The 23,599-nt window shown below is 37.7% G+C and overlaps 1 protein-coding gene across 1 annotated transcript; it reads right to left on the bottom strand.

Annotated features, from left to right (window-relative positions):
* Positions 1-3,349: 3,349 nt before the first annotated feature.
* LOC110746086 (ABC transporter G family member 1-like) lies at positions 3,350-21,876 on the bottom strand (the record flags this gene model as incomplete). The annotated part of the gene is made up of 8 exons (XM_088245780.1): positions 3,350-4,051; positions 4,169-4,261; positions 10,943-11,137; positions 11,261-11,386; positions 11,528-11,614; positions 11,703-12,173; positions 12,296-12,375; positions 21,537-21,876. Coding segments are annotated over 8 exons (2,094 nt in total), but the record flags the coding sequence as incomplete, so codon positions are not given.
* Positions 21,877-23,599: the final 1,723 nt, after the last annotated feature.

Here is a 23,599-nt window from a genome sequence, read left to right on the forward strand (position 1 = left end):
TTTATCAGCGCGCAAAATGAGTTAGCAATTTGTTTTGGCCTTAACTTCCTCCTCCGACCTTGGATTGGCCCAAATGATATATGGCTGGAAAGAAGACATTCTGAACTTCAGGTTTGAGTGCTTAAAGTCTTAATTTGCTTAAGGGAAGCCCAATTCGTAAGCCCTTGAAGTTGCTGGTCATGCTGACCTCAGGATGAGCTATTGTTTCTGGTTGGAAGCTTGGTCATGGTGAGCTAGGCATGAGCTATTGAGCTGGTTGGAAGCTTGGTCATGGTGACATGAAGATGAGCTAGGGCTGCTGGTGGGATTTATTGGTGAAGTGCATCGACCAATTCAAATTTTCTAATACAAGTGCATCAACCATTTTAGATTTTATAAAACAAGTGTTGTATGCATTAGCCATATTGAATTCAGATTTTTCACTTCCTTAGGCCTATAAATAGGGAGGTTCTCTAAGCTTGTAAACACACCCCAAGGGGGGGAGCTCTCAAACACTTCTCTAGAGCTCCCTTCCCTTCTCTCCCTCAAATTATCTTAGTTTCATTTTCTAGTTTTCAATTATTGTAATGAAATATTTGTGCTGAAATTCTTCTTAAGTTTTCTTAGTTCCACTTAACTTTTCATTATGTAAATTCTTTTCTTTAGTTTCAAGTTTGATTAGTTTCCAAGTTTCAATTATGGTTCATGTTCTTATTCATTATGCTTATAAGTTAATATGCTAGTTTGAATGATTGATCACCATTTAGGCTTGCATGTTAGCTATCTTGGTTTGAATTAAGAGTATACACCATGCTTTAATTCGAATTGAACTATGAATAGGAAGAGTATGTATGGACATTCGACAACAGGGATTAGATACATGCTTGGTTGTTTAAATTGTTCTTCTATGCTTAATGGGTTCCTAATGCTTAATTTTAGGTTAGACAACAAATGATCAAATTAGGGAATTAGGAACACAAGGTTATGACCACACACCATGGCTTAATCATACTTTAGCTAGAATCAATCCATTAATCTAATTGAACTTGGGAACTTATCTGCTTGAGTTAGTTATTTCTTTCTTCCTTGTTTTATGTTCTTTGTTTTTGTTTCTATTTTGTGTAGGGAAACTAAATTGGATCATTCAATCACCAATCCCTGTGGAATCGACCTCGCACTTACATACGCTAAACTACCAACGGTTCGTGCACTTGCGAGTATCACAAGTTGAGGATGCAACTGAATCCATTTTGGTGCAGCTGTATCTACGCAACACCGGTCGCCCGAAGCAAACGACCGGTCGCCCGAAGCAAACGACCGGTCACCCGAAGGGTCGCCTGAAGCAAACGACCGGTCGCCAAAGACTTTGCCTGAATTGCATGGATTATCGACTTGGGTGCTACAAATTTCATGACTCACTTACCAAGTTGGGCATTTGTGACGTATATGCACCAACTTGAGGAGGAGTGTTGAAGTGAGTCTCCTAATTAATCAAGGAGATTTATTTCCTTGATTAATTAAGGGATTTACTTTCCTATTTTATTGATTTATTTCCTTGGTTAATTAAGGGATTTACTTTCCTATTTTATATAGTTGTCAAATCATTGTATAATTAGGAGATATTTTCCTTATTCTTTACTGGATCTAATTCCTTGTAAAGCACTCATGTAAACTCTTATATATACCTCATTATGGAGAAGAATAAAAGAACCTAACATATTCAAAACCATATTCATATTTTAGCACACCGTGGGGGAGGGAGGGAGGAGAAGATTAAACCAGGAAAAAAAAAATGGTGTTCTTCAAGAGAGTATCTGTTTTTTTGGAGGAAGGGATATTTTTGGAGGGAGAGAGGATAGAGCATGCTCAAGAAGAAGAAAAAAAAAGAGAATTAGAGGGGTAGACCGTAGGGAGGGAGGGAGGATAATATCAAACCAGAAAAAAAAAATGGTGTTCTTCAACAGAGCATCTGTTTTTTTGGAGGAATGGATATTTTTGGAGGGAGAGAGAACATAGCATGCGAAAGAAGAAGGATAAAAGAGAATTAGAGGGGTAGACCGTAGGGAGGGAGGGAGGAGAATATCAAACCTGAAAATAAAAATTGTGTTCTTCAAGAGAGCATTTGTTTGGAGGGAGTGATATTTTTGGAGGGAGAGAGGAGAAAGCATGCGGATGAAGGGAATGTTTCAGTGCAATAATTTCAGTTGCAACTGCTTTTTGGAGAGCCGTTGGATTATATCCAACGGTGTTCTCATATTAAGTCCTCATTTAGAGGTTCTTGCTAGAGAAACCCCCATTTTTTAAAAAGCTATAAAATAAAGCATTACCACCAACTGAAGCCCAGCCCAAGTTTCATTAAACAATCCTAACTAAATAAAAATTATTCTCTCAAAATCCTAGCACACAAGAAGACCAAATATATAACTACACAAGACTTTCAGGCTGCGTTGGGTTCATGGGAAAGGAATCTTGGGGATGGGAAACCAATTGCTTTCCCATGTTTGGTAAGTCAGGCATGAGAAAGTAGGAGGGAAAGTGAATCCTTCCTTCCTACTTGGGTTTCACTTTCCCTTCCCATGGGAAAGTAAGACTAACTTTTTTTCTGACTAATTTGTCCTTACTAACAATTCATAATTACAGTTTTTATCCAACAATTATTGGTATTTTTTTATTATTTTAATAGGGATACAATTGGGAAACTAAACAAAATTTGTTTTCCATTCTTACTCAAAACAAACATGGGAAAGGAAATAAAGTGATATTTCCGGGTCACTTTCCCGGCATTACCAAACATGGGAAAGGAATCACCATTTCCCATCCCTTGGGAAATGACATGGGAAATGATTTCCCATCAAATTCATTCCGTGAACCAAACGGGGCCTGGTAATTCTAAATTCCTCTCTAATTCCAAAAACCCTAGAGAAATCTCTCTCTCTCTCTCTCTCTCTCTCTCTCTCATTGCTAAGGCAAGCCGGCCAATACCCCAGAGAAAATTTCATTCATTTTAGCTATTGTCGTATCTTTAATCGATTTGATTTTTTTTTGTTTTTACAATCAATCAAAACCTCACAACCCTTATGTCTCTCCTCCTTATTTCTCTCTCCTCTTTCTCTTTAGTTTCTGGGAACAAAGGTCTTTCAAGCCGTCCGAGAGATTCATTCCCCACACTTCCAAAATTCTCTGATTTCATGTAATTTGGGACATGCAATGCATCCAAATATCCTTTCTGATCAACATTAATTATATTATTCTCATATCTAGAAAATAAAAATTACTCACTAGATACTGGATTGCACACATACTTCCTATTCCATTCCAATACCTATCTTCACGCTTAATTTATAATACCAACAATACCATTTGTATTATGCTATACTACCACTACAGATTCCCCTCCATGCATAGGCGTAGAGGACGGATTGACCAATACTTGCATGCTTCGCTTATTGAGAGGCATTGCCAAAAGAGTTGTAATAGTCTTCACTTTCTCTGTGGCCTTTATGATAACCAAGAACAAAACTCGATACAGAAGAATCATCCCTACCAAGATTGCAAGATCAACCCACTTAGAGTAACCCATTTCGACTTCCCATTTATCTCTCAGAATATATTCCCCACTGACACTGGATGTTTTTCCTCCTTGATCACTGCTAGGAAATGTCGTGCCTATGAATTCATTTTTAAACAGTCCTTGGTATGCATACTTGTGGAACGCAATGTAGTACAATGGGAACTTCCACATAGGCTTGGGAATATCGTTTGGTAGTCGGAAGAAACCGCCGCACAGAATCATAAGCCCTTGAATTCCAGCACCGGCGATTATTCCCATGAGGAAGTTGGGCACAATGCTAGCAACTATCATCATCAGGCTCTCAACCAGCATCATGCAAGCAAATAACACACAAGCAAAGTAGAAGAAGTGTTCAAATCCTTTGTGAAGTCCAGCGACATAATAAGTTATGGCGCCAGGAATCACTAAAATCAATATCAAGAAGGGCACAGAGGAAAATGTGTTGGCAAAAACGAATGAAGAAACACCATAGTGCCCGTTTAATCTTTCTCGTTCAAATACCTGAGTTTACAAGAGAAAACCTATATTTAAAAACATGAATATATATGGCACTTATGATGTACACTATATAGTCCAAAACTTAGCATATATATCCAACCCTATTCCAAATTAGTTTACCTTCATATCTTCCACAAAAGAGGGGAATCCACCGATAGCCATAAAAGTTAGAAATGAATTTACAAACATGATCAGCGTGTTGTGAATTAATGACTAACTCACTGCCCTTTTAAGATCTTGTTGTTGATGGACTTTGGACAAAGAACTCAATGATGGATGAGTCTTACACACACACACAGAAATTAACCAAGCACAAATGACACAAGTGTTTATAGAGGTTCAGCAAATTGCCTACATCCTCTTTGGTGATCACCTTGAGAAATTTCACTAATGAAGATAGGTTACAACTTTGGTTTACAAAGGAAACCCCCTTAGAACACTACCCTCACAATCTGTTTCTCTCACACCCTTGCTCAACACCTTGATACACTTAGAGAACTCTCTTGCTCTCACCTTGGTTTTTCTGAACAAAGCTCTCTAAAGAAACTCTAACTTGTTTCCAGCTTTTGCCACTACATTAGTTCAACATTCTTTCTCCCTTGTGTTATCTTACTTCATCCTATTACCTACACAAGCCAATGGACAAGAGATAGGATATCTGATTGTCCTCCACGTTCTTTCCTTTTAGTCACCACTTAGACTAAGGGTCAGATTAGGTAGGTAATACAATCCCACTCAGCCACCTCCATTAAACCAGAAAATGGAGAGGAGATTAATCAAAATAGGATAACCAATTAGCCATGAGTGCTCTCCCAACTATCCAGCAGGTAGTCAACCCTCTTTTACCTCAGAAGTGATCCATTAAGCACCTGCAAACTTGTGGAAAGCGATAGCCATTGAAAAGACAGTTGAAAATACGTAAGCAAAGCATCACAGCACGACTGGAGCGACCGGTCGTCAGGAATGGGCGACCGGTCGCCAGAAGTTTTCCCTCCAGACTTTAAATCTGCTTCTAAGCGACCGGTCGCAAATGTCCAGCGACCGGTCGCTCGTGTGCCTGCGACCGGTCGCAAAGAACTAGCGACCGGTCGCTCGTCGATTACTTACGAGACTTCGAATCTGCTTCAAAACGACCGGTCGCAAATGTCCAGCGACCGGTCGCTTTTAGGCAGATTCAAAATCATCCTTTGAGCGCCAAAAACTTTGTATCCTTTTAGGTGAGCCATTTTTTCCAACAATCTCCACCATGGCGAGCCTAATGCTCCTTGTGGACATCATTGCCTTCCAGGACATCTGTAATGTCTTGAGAATCGCCCTGATAACTCTCAAGAACTCCACCTCAATCTTTAGCATGTAACAAGATTGAGCAAGCTCAAACAATGCTTGAACTTTGCTGCTGTGACTGGCTTTGTTAGGCAATCTGAAGCGTTCTCATTTGTATGAACCTTCATTATTGTGATGTCTCCATCATTCACCCAATCCCTTATCCGGTGGTACCTCACATCAATGTGTTTGGACCTCCCATGGAACACTTGATTCTTCACTAAGCAAATAGCACTTTGACTGTCACTTAGAATCACCACCAAGTCTTGAGCTATCCCGAATTCCTTTGCCAATCTCTTCAGCCATACCGCTTCTTTTGAAGCTTCCGTTAACGCCATATACTCCGCTTCCGTAGTAGACAAGGCACTAACCGATTGTAACACTGCTCTCCAACTAATCGGTCCTCCACCACAAGTGAAGACATATCCTGTGGTGGATCTCCTCTTGTCTAAATCTCATGCATAATCAGAATCTACATACCCCGACACACATGCATTTCCTTGTTGTCTTTCAAACAATATCCCAAGCCTTTTGGTGCCCTTCAAGTACCTGAGAATCCATTTTGCTGCTGTCCAATGTTGCCTTCCAGGATTCGCCATATACCTTGACACCACACTAACGGCTTGGGCTAAGTCGGGGCGTGTGCATACCATTGCATACATGAGACACCCTACCAAGCTTGCATATGGAACTTTACTCATTTCTTCCTTCTCCACATTCGTAGAAGGACATTCTTTTGCACTTAACTTAAAATGCTCCGCCAAAGGAGTAGACACCGGTTTGCAATCCATCATATTAAACCTTTCAAGTACCTTGGAAATGTACTTGCTTTGTGACAGCCACAACTTGCCTTCCTTTCTGTCTCTCCTTATCTCCATTCCTAGGATCTTTTGTGCAGCACCAAGATCCTTCATGTCAAACTCCCTTCCAAGTAATGTCTTCAAATTCTGGATTTTTGACATGTCCTTACATGCAATTAGCATGTCATCAACATAAAGAAGCAAAAGGATGAAGTTACCATCCTTGAATGCATGAGAGTAAACACAACAATCAGATTCACATCTTCTATACCCAATCTTCATCATATAAGAATCGAAGCACTTGTTCCACTGCCTTGGAGATTGCTTCAGCCCATACAAAGACTTCTTCAACCTGCAAACCAGATTTTCCTTCCCTGCTTCAATGAACCCTTGAGGTTGGCTCATGTAGATGTCTTCCTCCAATTCACCATGAAGGAAAGCAGTCTTCACATCCATTTGCTCCACCTCCATGTCCTCTTGTGCTACTATGGAGAGTAGTAGTCGTATAGAAGTATGTTTCACCACCGGAGAGAAGATTTCATCATAATCAACTCCCTCTTTTTGTAAGAATCCTTTTGCCACCAACCGAGCTTTGAATAAGGTGGCACCCTTCTCATGCATTTCTTCTTTCTTCCTAAACACCCATTTGCAGCCAATAACCTTGTGACCTTTGGGTTTAGGAACTAACTCCCAAACTGAGTTTTGGTGTAGAGATTCCATCTCTTGCATCATAGCTTCCATCCAACTTTCCCGTTCCTTGTTCTCAACAGCTTCTTGGAACGTGGTTGGTTCTTCTTCACTAGCATTTAGGGCATAGTGAACTGCATCCGTCTCCCATCCAAACCTTTGAGGTGGTTTGATGGTTCTCTTGGGCCTGGACCGAGCTATAGATGATGGCTCCACCTGTTCTTGAGCCTCTTCTTCTTCTTGAGTGTGTTGTTGAAGCTGCCCAGCTTCTTCCTCTTCAATGTCAGACTCCACCTCCTCCTGAACGTCTTCAGTTGGCTGTTTCCGTGAAGTCTTTCTTGACACCTTCTTGAGTGGAACTTCAATGGTTGTTTCTTTCTCAACAACATCCTCCTTTGCCTCTGAATTCTTGACTTTGTTCATAGGTATGGTCTTCTCATCAAACACAACATTTCTGCTGAGTATCTTCTTGTGGTTCACTGGATCCCACAGCTTGTAGCCCTTCACACCACTCTCAAATCCAATGAAAATACATTCAAGAGACTTTGGCTTCAACTTGGACCTTTCATCACTAGGAATAAGTGCATATGCACTGCACCCAAACACCTTAAGATTCGAATAATCGATTGACCTTTTAGACCATACCTCCTCTGCACACTTGAACTCAAGATTTCTTGAAGGCGATCGGTTAACCAAATAGGCAGCGTGGTTAACCGTTTCTGCCCAAAAAGATTCGGGCAACCCTGCATGAATTCTCATACATCTCTCACGCTCCATGAGAGTTCGGTTCATCCTCTCCGCAGCTCCATTTTGTTGGGGTGTCTTCTTCACAGTAAAGTGCCTCTTAATGCCTTCACTTTTGCAAAACTCAAGGAACTTGCTGTCCTTATATTCACCACCATTGTCACTCTTTAGGATCTTGATCTTTCTTCCGGTTAGGTTCTCTACTTCCGCCTTCCACTCTTTGAATTTGGTGAAGACCTCATATTTCTCCTTCATGAAGTAGACCCAAACCTTCCTGGAAAAATCATCCAAGAAAGTCACAAAATAGCGAGCTCCACCCTTCGATTTAACCGGTGATGGCCCCCATACATCCGTGTGAATATAATCTAGCACACCCGTGCTTTCTTCCTCTTTGTTTCGCTGCTTGAAAGCTATTTTTGATTGCTTTCCCATGGTACAAAATCTGCAGAACTCAAGCTTGCAACTTTGAACACCTTTCAACAACTTTCTGTTGTGTAGTTCCTGCATGCCCCTCTCACTCATGTGCCCTAGCCTCAAATGCCAAAGCTGAGTTTCATCTTCCGAGTCCTTGCTTGTAGATATAGCTGCTCCACCTATGATTGTTGTACCACACAACCTATATAGACAATTAGGTTGAATCTCTCCCTTCATAATCACAAGTGAACCTTTTGAGACTATGAGTTTCCCTCCATTTGCTTTGAATGAATAACCATTCTTATCAAGAGTTCCAAGGGAAATGAGATTCTTACGCAACTTTGGAATGTGCCTTACCATTCCAAGCGTCCTAACAGCCCCATCATGCATCTTTACCTTGATTGTACCGGTTCCTTTGACTCTACACATTGAGCCATCCCCCATCATCACTTCACTGCTATCTTCTTTCTCATACGTGTCAAACCACTCCTTGTTTGAGCACATATGATATGAGCATCCGGAATCCAAAATCCAATCGGAAGAGGAACACCTTGAAGAATTAGCCAATGCATTTGTTTTAACATTGCTATTAACACACAAAAGCTCACCATCACTTTCCGTGACATCCTCAGCTGTGTTTGCTGCATTCTTCCCTTTGTTCTTCTTCTCCTTCCATATGGGGCAATTCTTTTTCCAATGCTCCTTTGATCCACACTCGAAACAACCATCTTTCGCCTTGGATTTGGACCTTCCTCTATTGCCTTTCTTGCCTTCACGCCTCTTTGAACGACCTCTCTCTCCGGTCTTTGCAACTAGACCTTCACCTTGAGAGTTTTCTCCCGAACGTTGAGTCATCCTATGGTGTGTCATGATGTCTTGCACCACAGGCTCAAAATCAAGAGTAACCTTTCCGAACATAAGAGTGGTTCGGAAGTGTTTATAGGACGAAGGTAAGGATGTCAACAACATGAGAGCCTTATCCTCCGGACTATAATTCACATCCATTCTCTGCAAGTCAGCAACACATCTATTGAAACTACTTAGATGTTCCATTAGATTTCCTCCCTCCTCCATCTTAAGATTCAGGAGTTCTTCCTTGAGGAAGAGTTTGTTGGACAACGATTTCCCTGCAAACATCTCTTCGAGCTTCTCCCATGTTTGCTTCGCTGTATCCTTTATCACGTTGATGAGCACCTCATCGGAGAGATAGTTTTCGATAGCTCTTCTGGCTAACTCGTCAAGAACTCCCCACTCATCATCCGTCATGCTTGCTGGCTTCTTCTCCTTGCCAACCAACACAACATGGAGCTGTTGTTGTGTAAGAGCTGACTTCATCCTTCGTTGCCAAAGAGTGAAGTTCTCCTTCCCTGTGAAAGGCTTTAACTCCACCTTCATACTTGCTGCCTGTGGTGGCTTCATATGCTGTGAACTGCTACCACTCTCAGCTTCCATGTCACTTGCCATCTTCAACACACTAGCACTCCAAGAGAAGAACTAGCTCCAGCTGCCAAACACAGCTCTGATACCACTTGTTGTGAATTAAAATGACTAACTCACTGCCCTTTTAAGATCTTGTTGTTGATGGACTTTGGACAAAGAACTCAATGATGGATGAGTCTTACACACACACACAGAAATTAACCAAGCACAAATGACACAAGTGTTTATAGAGGTTCAGCAAATTGCCTACATCCTCTTTGGTGATCACCTTGAGAAATTTCACTAATGAAGATAGGTTACAACTTTGGTTTACAAAGGAAACCCCCTTAGAACACTACCCTCACAATCTGTTTCTCTCACACCCTTGCTCAACACCTTGATACACTTAGAGAACTCTCTTGCTCTCACCTTGGTTTTTCTGAACAAAGCTCTCTAAAGAAACTCTAACTTGTTTCCAGCTTTTGCCACTACATTAGTTCAACATTCTTTCTCCCTTGTGTTATCTTACTTCATCCTATTACCTACACAAGCCAATGGACAAGAGATAGGATATCTGATTGTCCTCCACGTTCTTTCCTTTTAGTCACCACTTAGACTAAGGGTCAGATTAGGTAGGTAATACAATCCCACTCAGCCACCTCCATTAAACCAGAAAATGGAGAGGAGATTAATCAAAATAGGATAACCAATTAGCCATGAGTGCTCTCCCAACTATCCAGCAGGTAGTCAACCCTCTTTTACCTCAGAAGTGATCCATTAAGCACCTGCAAACTTGTGGAAAGCGATAGCCATTGAAAAGACAGTTGAAAATACGTAAGCAAAGCATCACAGCACGACTGGAGCGACCGGTCGTCAGGAATGGGCGACCGGTCGCCAGAAGTTTTCCCTCCAGACTTTGAATCTGCTTCTAAGCGACCGGTCGCAAATGTCCAGCGACCGGTCGCTCGTGTGCTTGCGACCGGTCGCAAAGAACTAGCGACCGGTCGCTCGTCGATTACTTACGAGACTTCGAATCTGCTTCAAAACGACCGGTCGCAAATGTCCAGCGACCGGTCGCTTTTAGGCAGATTCAAAATCATCCTTTGAGCGCCAAAAACTTTGTATCCTTTTAGGTGAGCCATTTTTTCCAACACAGCGAGCCTCTTGCCTGGAAAAATAGAAATCTAATAAGTTTTATGTCAATATATCCAATGATCAGGTTTAGAAAACTGGTCAAGCAAGTTAAGTTTAGTGTTCTCTGCTCAAGCAAGTTAAGTAGTGTTCTCTGGTCAAGCAAGTTAAGTTTAGAAAACTGTCAATATGAACCACATATTACATAATACGTACACGGAACTCCTAATGATCAATGGCTAAAATTGAGAGTGTAATGATATATAACATGTTATATTGTGAATTAGATGGAGAAATGATCAGGTTGATTGTTGCATAAATGTTCCGTCCAGATTAAATTTGGCAACATAAGCATCTTATGTACAAAACAAATCACCTGAATTGATTCATAACCATGTCCAAGATCTTGATAGATAGTGCCCAAGCCTAATGCAATGGTAATGTAGACAGCCAGGCGCAACCAGTAGTAGCCTCGATCTCGATACATGTTCACGAAGGATCTTCTTGTAAGTACGAAAGATTGTGTAAGAAAGCCAGCATGGCTTCTCTTCTCCAATTCTTCACCGACATCCTAAATTTCATATAAATTTATGTTAGTCATAGGTTTTGGCCCCTCCCATGATCCTGGGAATCAACTACCATTTGAAAGGATAGTGAATTGGAGCTATATATGAATCTGATTACTAGCCTATACCTGCTTACATAGTTCAGCTACTTGTCTTTGAACTTGCTGATAAGTTTCAGATGCTTTATAGGACTTTATTAGAGTATCAATCGCTACTTCTGTGGGTGTGTGTCCAACCATGCCTTGTTCAATGTCCTAAAAAATGAACAGTTTGGATCATGAGATTACATTTTGGATGGGCTCAATGAGCGTATGAGCACTCTTGATTACCACATAAAGAGAAAAGTTGCAATCAAATACGACTAGGACTTTACCAAAAAAAAAAAAAAGGCTTACCTGCTCAAAATCTTTGTTTATAGTCTTAAGGAAGTGATCTGATGGATTTTGGAGAGTTGGGCAAGGGAAACCACATAAAGAGAAAAACTGCAATCATTTGAAAATAACAGCAGTTAACCCTACAGCTACGGATCCAAATTTAGAAATATTAAGCTCGGGAAATTAAGCTAGTCACCTGATTTGCTGCAGAAGCAGGGCCAAAATAGACAGTTCTTCCGGCCGACAGAAGGCAAAGATTGTCGAAAAGTTGGAAGACTTCAGAGCTAGGTTGATGGATGGATGTAATTACAGTCCTTGGAGTTCCATCAGTTTTATCCAGGTTTGCAATTCTGCTCATGACATAATAAGAAGCTGCACTGTCAAGGCCACTTGTTGGTTCGTCGAGGAAGAGAAGATTTGGGCGTGTAAGAAGCTCAATGCAAATGCTGACTCTCCTCTTTTGCCCACCACTGAGGCCTTTAGATCCCCACCCTCCAATCCTTGTGTTCATGGCATCTTGCAAACCCATCTCTCTTATTGTGATTTCTGCTCTCTCTTTCTTCTCTGCCTTGGCCATGGAGTCTGGCAATTGCAACTGAGCTGAGTAGTATACGGCTTCGCTGACCGTTAAAGTTGTGATCAAAGTATCATCTTGTGTCACATATGCCTGTGTTGATGATATTTAAATTATGAAAAGAGATATTGAAAGCTTTATAAATTACTCGTATTTATATCTTCATTAAGCCAAAAGAGAAAGGTATTATGATATATAGTTCTTGATCTTCCTACCGAAGTTCCATATGCCAGTGCTTGTTTTTGCCCATTGATTAAGATCTTCCCTGTTTTCCTTGTGTTTGAACTCAATCTCCCTGCAGTATGAGCACATGACTTAAAATTAGACCTGTGCTTAGGGTTAATCCACACTATACACAATTAAATGGTCCCATAGTGTCTTTAATTTAGTAACCATACACTGGTGGAATTTTTTAGACGGAGGTGCAATTTTGAAAGGCTAAAAGTTTTATATATAACAACTGACAATCAAATATCCTTATAATTTGAACAATACCAATGTCATTCATAAGTCATAGAAAAAAATAGCACAGTCCCTTTCTCCTGGACTCCGTGGTTCAAGGGACTTGTGGTCACTTACCCTTGGATCTAATCTAAGGGTTCAGAAAAAATTACTTAAAAATCAAGATATTCATTTAACTTAATCAGAAACTGAAATTTAAAAAATAAATAATAAAAGTTCACTGGAACAAAAACACGTTCAGAGGAGAAAATCATGAACGTGTTCTTCCTCCCATCGCCGCCACAGAACCTCCTATTCCGGCGTCGTAGACGACCCTCTGCAAACATGATGTTACTCAAGCCACCCATAGTCAGTTCAATGCAAAGGCATAATCTGATTTTTTTTTTTTTTTTGGCAGACTTGAACAGTTTCTAATTTGTGCTCTTTCACTTTTTCAGTTTCTATATACATTTGGTTTCCTCCTCTTTTACTGGTTAACATAGTTTCCATGAATCTTATACCATCGAGAAGCGGTCTTGGGTAGGCATCCTCCAATTACATCATCTGAATTTTTTTTTCTTTTTTGCAGACAATCATTCATTTGTTTCTTTAATTCTAGTTTTTTCTTTGTTTATTACATATCGATTGCGTTAAATTGCGAGGGGATAGGTTGATTTGGATTTTCGTCTAGGACGCCAGAGTCGGGGTTACTGTGGCGGCGAGGAAAGGAAGAAATTCAGATATTTGACCGTAGCATTTACTTTTAACAAATAACAAATCGTCACTATTATTAAGTTACGTAAGAGAAAGAAATTCGGGAATCACAGAAAATATCTCCATTCTAGCTATTATTGGACAAATAAAACAACGTTAAATATTATGTGGAAGCTAGTAAGCCATTATATTCCTGTTTTGTTTTATTCTAAATTATTCATCAGTAACTACAGTACACTACGATTTTGTAATTTTGTACACGTTTTATGATACTAAGACTTAAAGTCGTCTTTGGCTTCAAAAAGTAGGCACCTTCTACAGTGCACCAGGTGCACCCATGCACCATTTGTCCTTTATGATGCTCCCAGATTTTTAAAAAAATTGGTTACCGGCTATACAAGTTATCAAGTTTCCACTTTTTGAAAATGCAATTGCATAAGGGTCATGCAATTATGCTCTTCCTGTTTGGCAATTGACATATGATTGGATAGTGATTTACAGTAGTTTGGATATGAGAATACCATAACATTGTAAGAGGATCCTAAAACTTATAAGTTATAAGATTTGGGTAGCGGTTTACAAATTTTTGAACCATGATTACAACATTAGGGTTCACCTAATCCATAATGTTGTAAATACTCATTTACAAGGATATGGATCCACATTACAAGGAATTGGTAACTCCGGACCATGAGGATGTAAATTGGGTCCTTATTCTAGTAAAATAAGGGTTTACAAGATTAAGGGCTGATTTTACAATTTTGGGATACGAGGGTACCAAAACATTGTAAAAAGAATCCCTAAACTTGTAACTTATAAGTTTTTGGTAACAATTTACAAGGTTTTGCTCATGGATTACAACGTTAGGGTTCACCAAATTCATAATGTTGTAAATCATATATTTACAAAAATATAGATCCATATTACAAATGATTGGTAATAGTGGACATTAGGGATGTAAATTGGGTCCTTATTCTAGTAAACAATGGTTAAGGATGGATTTTACAATCTTATGGAACATAAATGTCCAAAATAGAGTAATACGAGACCTTAATATTGTAAATATTTGTGTTTACAAGTATAATGACCTAATTTACTTTCCTAAGGTCCCTAGTTACCTTAATATTGTACTAGATGTCTTTATCCTTGTAAATTACGATATTACAAGATTACGGATGAGTTTTACAATCTTCAGGAACATAACTATCCATAAAAGAGTAATACAAGACCTTAGTATTGTAAACATCCGAGTTTACAAGTATAAGGACCCAATTTACCTTCCGAATGTTTACAAGTATAAGGACCCAATTTGTAAATTACGATATTACAATATTAAGGATGCATTTTACAATCAAATGGAACATAACTGTCCAAAACCGAGTAAAACAAGACCTTAATATAGTAAACGTTTGTGTTTACACATATAAGGACTCAATTTACTTTCCTAATGTCCATAGTTACCTTAATATTGTATTAAACGTCCTTCTCTTTGTAAATTACGATATTACAAGATTAAGGATGGGTTTTACAATCTCCTGGAATATAACTATCCAAAATAGAGTAATACGAGACCTTAATATTGTAAACATCCATGTTTACAATACTAAGGACCCAATTTACCTTCCGAATGTTCCCCTTGACCCTAATATTGTATTACATGTCTTTATCTTTGTAAATTACGATATTACAAGATTAAGGATGCATTTTACAATCATATGGAACATAACTGTCCAAAACCAAGTAAAACAAGACCTTAATATAGTAAACGTTTGTGTTTACACGTATAAGGACTCAATTTACTTTCCTAATGTCCCTAGTAACCTTAATATTGTACTAGACGTCCTTCTCTTTGTAAATTACGATATTACAAGATTAAGGATGAGTTTTACAATCTCATGGAACATAACTATCCAAAATAGAGTAATACGAGACCTTAATATTGTAAACATCCATGTTTACAATACTAAGGACCCAATTTACCTTCCGAATGTTCCCCTTGACCCTAATATTGTACTACATGTCTTTATCTTTGTAAATTACGATATTACAATATTAAGGATGCATTTTACAATCATATGGAACATAACTGTCCAAAACCAAGTAAAACAAGACCTTAATATAGTAAACGTTTGTGTTTACACGTATAAGGACTCAATTTACTTTCCTAATGTCCCTAGTTACCTTAATATTGTACTAGACGTCCTTCTCTTTGTAAATTACGATATTACAAGATTAAAGATGAGTTTTACAATCTCCTGGAACATAACTATCCAAAATAGAGTAATACGAGACCTTAATATTGTAAATATTCATGTTTACAATACTAAGGACCCAATTTACCTTTCGAATGTTCCCATTTACCCTAATATTGTACTACATGTCTTTATCTTTGTAAATTACGATATTACAAGATTAAGGATGCATTTTACAATCATATGGAACATAACTGTCCAAAACCAAGTAAAACAAGACCTTAATATAGTAAACGTTTGTGTTTACACGTATAAGGACTCAATTTACTTTCCTAATGTCCCTAGTTACCTTAATATTGTACTAGACGTCCTTCTCTTTGTAAATTACGATATTATTAGATTAAGGATGAGTTGTACTAGACATCCTTCTCTTTATATGTTTATTGTGTTATTTAATTATAAATTAAATAGATGTTTACAAACTATTAACACAGGACAAAAATTGCATGTTTTTCACCAAAAAAAAATTATTAAATTTGGGGTTACAAAACTATTTCGAATGGGAAGTGAAATCCTATGGAAAACGAAGCCAAACATTAAGAAAATAGGCATGCATGCATGTTTGCAATTTCAAACATACGGTTTGTCAATTGCATTATACTTGTCCAATTTTCTACACATTGTTTGTCAAATGCATTATGCTTGTTCAATTTCCAACTCACTGTTTGTCAATTGAGTTATTTCCTTTTCCTCCTAGGTGAGCCAATCTATCAGTGCCCTTTCCATCTTATGGTCACTTCCTTTCAAATTAACTCATTCAATCCATTCACATACAACAATAGACGATCATATTTGACATCATTATAGAATAAGTTTGTAGCATCAAACAAGTTACATAAGTTCAAATCTACCACAAAATATATAATCTCACTTATGAACGTATACCACAAAGACAAAATACTCATAATACAATTTATGTTTTCTTCCTTAGCCTTAGCCTCTTACTAATAGGGCGTGGTTCTGGTTCCGGCAAAGAGGTCTTGCGTTTTTGTGGTGATGCTTTGCCTTTCCCTTTAATTGCAGCTGCTTTTTCTTTGGAATGCACCGCCCCTCCTTTAAATTTTGTTTTCACCACAGCTCCTTTTCCCTTTGTGTTAGGGGGTGGTGACTTGGTTGTGGTCTCCTCCACTAATACCTCATCTTCCTCGTCCTCCTGGTCATTTTCCGGGTCATTTTCGTCCTCGTCCCCGTTTTCCTCGACCTCCTCATCCTCCTCACCATCCTCGCAAGTGCACATTGTAAACAATAGCGCACATATTGAAAAATAGTAAAGGGTGCAAGTAAAGGATCTTGCCCACAAAGATTGGTTGTTAACGTTGTAAAATGGATCCATAAACATGTAAGTTACACGATTTAGGTAGTGATTTACAAGTTTTTGTACCACGATTACAATGTTAGGGTTCTCATAATCCTTAGCGTTGTAAATCCTTATTTTACAAGAATATAGATCCAAATTACAAAGAATAAGTAAGTCCGGACCATGAGGATGTAAATTGGGGTCCTTATTCTAGTAAAATTGGGGTCCTTCTCCAAAGTCTACCTTTACCTTATCATTGTAAGAGGGATCATTTCAATTGTAAATCAGGATATTATAACGCTATGGATAAGGAAGAACCTCAAACCTATAATCATGGTGCAAAAAATCATAAATGAGAACCCAAATCTTGTAATGTACGAGATTAAGGATCTCCGTTACGAGTTTTTGGAAAGCTTACGTCCAAAGCACTGTAATACGAGTCCTTAATGTTATAAACCATTGTATTTACAAGAATAAGTACCAATTTTACATCTCCAAGGTCCACAATTACCTTAACCATGTAATAGAGATCCATTCTATTGTAATTTATGACATTACAAGTTTATGGATACACTTTACAAGTTTATGGAACTTGGAGGTCCAAAACATTTACTTCTCTAAGGTCCCCCCTTACATTAACATTATAAGAGAGATCATTTCTAATGTAAATTATAGTATTTCAAGATTATGGATTATAAAGAACCTCAAAGTTGTAATTTATTTATTTATTCAGTATGCACTTACCATTACTTTTTTGACAACTGCTTTACGGTATGCAATTACCTTAGCCTGTTTGGCAATTGCATTACGGTATGCAATTACCGTCGCCTGTTTGGCAATTACATTACGGTATGCAATTACCATTGCCTGTTTGACAATTGTATATACAGTATGTGAAATATGTTCAAATTTCTCCAAAGCCTTTGTACTTGGTTGTATAAAATGGGTCATTCAGGGTTGTAATCTTGGTGCAAAAATGCGTAAATTGGAACTCAAATCTTGTAATCCATGAGATTAATGATCCATTTTACATGTTTATGGAACGCTTATATCCAAAAATTTGTAGTTTATGAATGCACTTTATAAGTTTATGGAACTTTGACGTCCAAGTAATTGTAAAAAGGGTCTTTGATATTGTAAACCGTTGTGTTTACAAGAATAAGGACCACATTTACTTCTCCAATGTCCATCCTTACCTCAAAGAAACAAAAGTGTTAGTTCATAGAACACTAACTAATGCTTTGGTTTGTTTAGAAACAAACAAGAGCTTTTGTTTGAATTTTTTTTTTTGAAGTGTCAAAATTATATTTTTCTATGCATACACAATGCTAATGGGACGATTGTTTCAATTGGCACATAAACTATGATATAACAGTCAAATTTACTTTAAAAGCTTATTCTCAATGGTACTATATCCTCATCAAAGCTAACATAAGCTTCATTCATGTAATTGAAAGTATTGTTCAATACATTCACTTTACATAACCAATAATTATAAATCTAAAATCTCAAGTCATTATGTATATAATAAAAAAAATACAATCTCCAGATACAATGAAAATATTACAAATTCAAGTAGCCAAATAAATAGACTCCAAAATAGTATATATTAGTCTTGTACTTGGCCTAATTCTTTACCCCAACTTGAAAAACAATCACAAAGCTATAAATAAAATGAATGGGAAACATAAAGCAATGTGTTAATATGAAAACAATTACAAAGTCATCATTGTAAACAAAAAAAGAACAAACCTGCAACATAATTAACTTGAATAACATAAAGTAATATGCCAATTTGGGGTAGAGATTTGTTCTTTTTTTTTACTTTTTTTTCTTTTTTGGATTGTATAACGATCATCAATCTTATAGGCTTTGAATATCCAACAAAAAGTGCAAAGAAAGCAACCAAAAGTTGAGACCAGCTTCAACCATTATCTCCAAGGCCATGTACAATTGCCACTCAGGCAGTCTGTTTTCGCAACTTGACATGGCTGTAGAATAACAACAATAGAAATAGAAAGAAAAGAAAAGAAAACTGAACTGCAATTCACTACAGAAAGAAAAAGACTAGGACTTTCCCTCGTCACTCTTGTCTTCAATTCTGCCCCATGCCTTAAGTCAAGCTCATACTTCCTTTATTTTGCGACAACATAGCCGACTTATGTTGCCAATTGACAAACATGCACTATGTAATTGTTAATCCTTTATTTATTTATTTATTTATTTATAAAGAAACAAATATGTTAAAACAATAAAATTTAGTGCTTTTAACCATTCTAATCACACAAAACCTAAGGAAAATATTATTAAAAATATATATAAATATTAACATATCAATTAACTTTTACTTTCATTGCAAGTGTTAATATCTTAGTCACAAGTAAATAACAAACATTGATGAACATGCGGTAATTGAAATGCAATTGAATTTACAAAATCCAATTGGCAGACAGAAAGCAGGTAATTGAATATATGAAATCTAATTTCTCTGGGCATATATGAAGCAAATCCTACAAAATTCTCACCCAATAACAAAGATTTTTCTTTTTCGATAACAAAAATATCAGATTAGCAGAAAGTCAACACCTTTTTTTCTTTTCAAAACCATGTATACAAACAGCAAGCTAAAAAAACCTTAGCAAAACATTAAGAAATAATTTTCTTTTCTTCTTTTGGTGTAAACCAAATATTTCATAATTGAAAAATACATAAGAAATCTTACTTTTTTGTCATTACATAAGCAATTTTACTAAGTTGTTAATTATTCTCGTAGTCCTTTGGGTTCAAGCACCAATAGAGGCTCTGCAACACCAGCACCCACCAACTTGTTAAATACAAAATCAATTATACTAATTCATATTAAGGGCTAATTAAAGAAAGTAATCTTGATGGAAGAGAAAGACATAAAATTGACCTCCCAAATGGTCCAATGGAACAAACTCTTTGGGGTTGCAATGGTGAGGGAGAGAGATACACGCTTATGATGTGGCATGAGGAATTGTGGCTGAATGTGCGGTCAAATATAGTTCAGAAGAGCTTAAAACACAAAAAAAGGGGAAAAGAAAATACTCACAACCTACCTTTTCCAACAATAATCCATGATTAGAATAATGAGACAGGGTCAGATGACACTATTATGCGCAGCTCAGCTCAACTTTGCCTTTGCAATCAAATCAGCCCATGCTTTTGGGTAATTTCCTTTCCTTATAAACATACCAGGAATTGACAAAACATAACAAATTATGCTATAATTGTTATGAAAAATTCTAATTGTAACACATGCAGGTGTGATCTGAGGGTGTTAAGTGCTGCAAATGAATTTTTCAACACAATATTGAAGCATCATGGGCTAATGGATTGTTTCTCAGAAATCAACACCAACCCATGCATTATTGATGAACAAGGCAGGCTTAGAATCTTACCCTACCATGATTTCCACTCATCTTCTCATGGTTGTACCATTTGCCCTCCCAGCATGTGCAAGTTGATTAAACTAAACAAATTGCATATATTTAAGTACCCCAAAATCAAAATCACAAATTTAATTACACTGGTTTAGTATGTTTGTGGGGTTTCTTTTGTTACAGGGTCTAATAATGGAAAAGATTCAAGCTTCTGTTGCAACAGATGGGAAGAAACATAAACAGTTAATTTATGTTGGGGATGGAGCTCCTGATTTTTGTGCAGGTTTGAAGCTTGATGAAGGAGATTTTCTGATGCCAAGGAGGGATTTCCCTATCTAGGACTTAATTTATGCCAATCCATTGTTTACCAAGGCAAAAATTTACGAATGGAATGAGTGTGATGAGCTCTGGGCTGTCTTGCTCAACACAGTTAATACATTCTTCACTGAAATGGGGTTGTCTTGCTAAACTCAGATGGGGTTCTCTTGCTTTCATTCAAGTACTCAATCCTAATTTGAGGATTTTAAAGTGAGGTTGATCATAAGCTCACTAACCCTAACCCCAAATCAATTGATTAAAAGTTAGCTCCAAAACTGAAGAACCCTAAATTGACCCATAGAAGCATAACTAGAGAGAAAGAGGAAGGAAAAGACTCACCTGATGACAGATCGATTTCCAGAGCACAGAGAATGATGAAGCGAATAGATAGAGACGGAGAGTGAGAGCAAGAGGGAGCGAGAGCGAGAGAGTGACTTCAAGATCGACAAATTGATATCCAATAGTTGCCGTTGTTCGAACCAAGAAGCCCAACTGAAGAAGAGAGAGCAACAATGGAACAAAGACTGACAGCGCCAAGAAGAAGAAGAGAGAGGGGAGTCGCAGGAGTCTCTGAGCATTCTTGCTTTCGTTTTGTTATTGTTTCAGATTTCTTTATTTTCTATTGTTTTTGTTTTGGTTTTCTTTTACCTGGAGCAACCCATTTAACCGGTCACTTACTATCAACGGTGTAGATTACCCCACATCCCACAATAGCTTATCCAATGGTCTATAATAGTGGCGCATCCATGCGCAGGGCGCACCGTAGAATTTTCCCAAAAAGTAAATAGCTAGCGAAATCTTTCTACATTCTCTTTCACGTGACACATCATCATGTGAGGAGAACACAAATAGGTAGGTATACACTCACTTACCGTGACGTCTCCTCTCTCTCTTTCATTTCATCACTCCATTTCATAAGTATAAATATGCTAAAGAATTGGAAGATATATTTCTATTTTTATTCTCATCATGTCGGTGAGAACCAAAATTTTGCTAACTAATTATTAAGTAAGAGGGTATGAATTGTTACCTCCCAAAGCATCAAGAAGAGTAGACTTGCCACAGCCAGAAGGACCCATTATAGCCAAGAGCTCCCCAGGCTTGGCATAACCAGTTACACCTTGGAGGATTGATCTTGATCTGCTACCATTTTCATTCTTTTCCTTTGAAACCACAGTCACCCACAAATCCTCCCACGTCAAGAAAACACCCTCTTCTAACTCTGGATGGTTTTCGTTCCGGTTTCGGTTTCGGTTTCGAGCAGCACCCGGCCCTGACCTAGTTACAGTTGTAGTTCTAGGCAGTGGATCATTATGGCCTACTGTTTCAACCTCCAGTACTGCTGTTCTAATATCAGCTGATTCATTACTTTAACTACATTCATGTAGCGAGGTAGAAGAGGCCATATTGCTAGGCATTCTATTTCAGAGAGAGAGAGAGAGAGAGAGAGAGAGAGAGAGAGAGAGGGGTTTGGTTTAGTTTCTTGTCGGTGAAGTGCTTAAGGAGGATCGAGGCCGGGTATTTAAAGAAGCTTAAAGAGCAATTAAACGTCATTCACATTTTTCTCACCTTAGATCTTTCTACTGCTAATGTTTATACGAGTACATATTACTGATAAATGCAAGAGGACAAGAGTAGTTCGTAGACTAACAACGTCCACTCGTTGGCTAGTACGGCACCTATATTGGTTAGAAGTCAAGCATTTTTTAATGCACAACTTTATTATTCAACTTAGATTTTTTTTATAAAAAATAAATTTTAGAAAAACCCAAAGCACTAGGAGTTCATCTTTTTAATATAAAATAAATGATTATCTAATTATTTATTGTTTATTTTTTTTAGGGTTATTTGTAGCAATGATCCCTCTACTATACTCGAAGTTGTTTATTTTTTTTATTATCATAACAATGAGGTACGAAATATAAAAATCTGAGGTTATTATTTGAGAATCATTTTGAGAGTGATTTTTACGTAGACCAATAATCACTTTTATGGAGAAACACTTTGCCATGTAATCACTATTAAGTGGTTTTAAGTGATTTTATGGATAAGTATATGGGAGGTGCTTGTCTCTAAAATCGCTTAACACGTGAAATATGCTTCTTCCTATAAGTAATTCTGACCATCCCATAATCACTTCCAAAGCGACTGTTATATAGTTTATAGTAACAAAGATTAATCCGTGGGAAATGGTGTTCGCCCAAGTTGTGAGAGTGGCGTTTTAGGTTGTCTTTCTTGTGCTACAATGGTCTCCTCGTACATTTTAAACATGAGTAACTTTTGATCGAGTCTACCTGAGGACATTCAGAATAAACAAAAAACTGCACGTCTTCATGGACACCACACAAGTATCAATCAGTCATAAACCACCCTCACATCTTCATGGACAAATAATGTTGACTCAAACACACTAATCGGCCACCATATAAACAGGTTTTCAGCACAATGTGCGGATAGCCACAGTTGCCCCTACATTTGCACGATTTCGGGTAACTAGGTATGTTCTACTAGAAAGTAAGAACATAAAAAAGAATAAAATACATGAGTGTCGTACATAGAGCACCAAGAGCCACAATTTTGTGGTTTGCCAAGGGACTTCAACTCCGTTGGGCCACCCCTGTGTGAACATATAACAAATTTCCGATGTGAAACTATATATCCGTCAAGTTCAATGTGTAACACACCACATGTCAATGTGTTAGGTATCTCACAATAAATAGGTGAATAAATACCTTGGTCGTACCATGTCCTTGGTGTTACAAATCTTACAAAAATGTCTGTACCATTTGTACAAATTAAGAAACCGTAGTTATATGTAAGATCAATATATACAATGTCTATTTATCTATAAGAATCATTAATGTTTTTGATAAGATTGTTTTAAACTCTTTTGGTTTTTTTAAACACCGAAGGAAAGCCAACATGGTCTAGCCTAGTGGAAAAATGGTCTTAACTTGCAGACCAGAGGTTTCATGTTCGAATCTCCACAACATCATAATTGTGTGTATGTGAGAAATCTCTCTCCCCATAGTTTAAACTATCACTTGTACTAAAAATATATATAAAATCAAAACACCGAAGGAAATTACAAAG

The sequence above is a fragment of the Prunus avium genome, chromosome 8 (genome assembly GCF_965620075.1).
Source record: "Prunus avium chromosome 8, drPruAviu1.hap1.1, whole genome shotgun sequence".
Classification (NCBI taxonomy): domain Eukaryota; kingdom Viridiplantae; phylum Streptophyta; class Magnoliopsida; order Rosales; family Rosaceae; genus Prunus; species Prunus avium.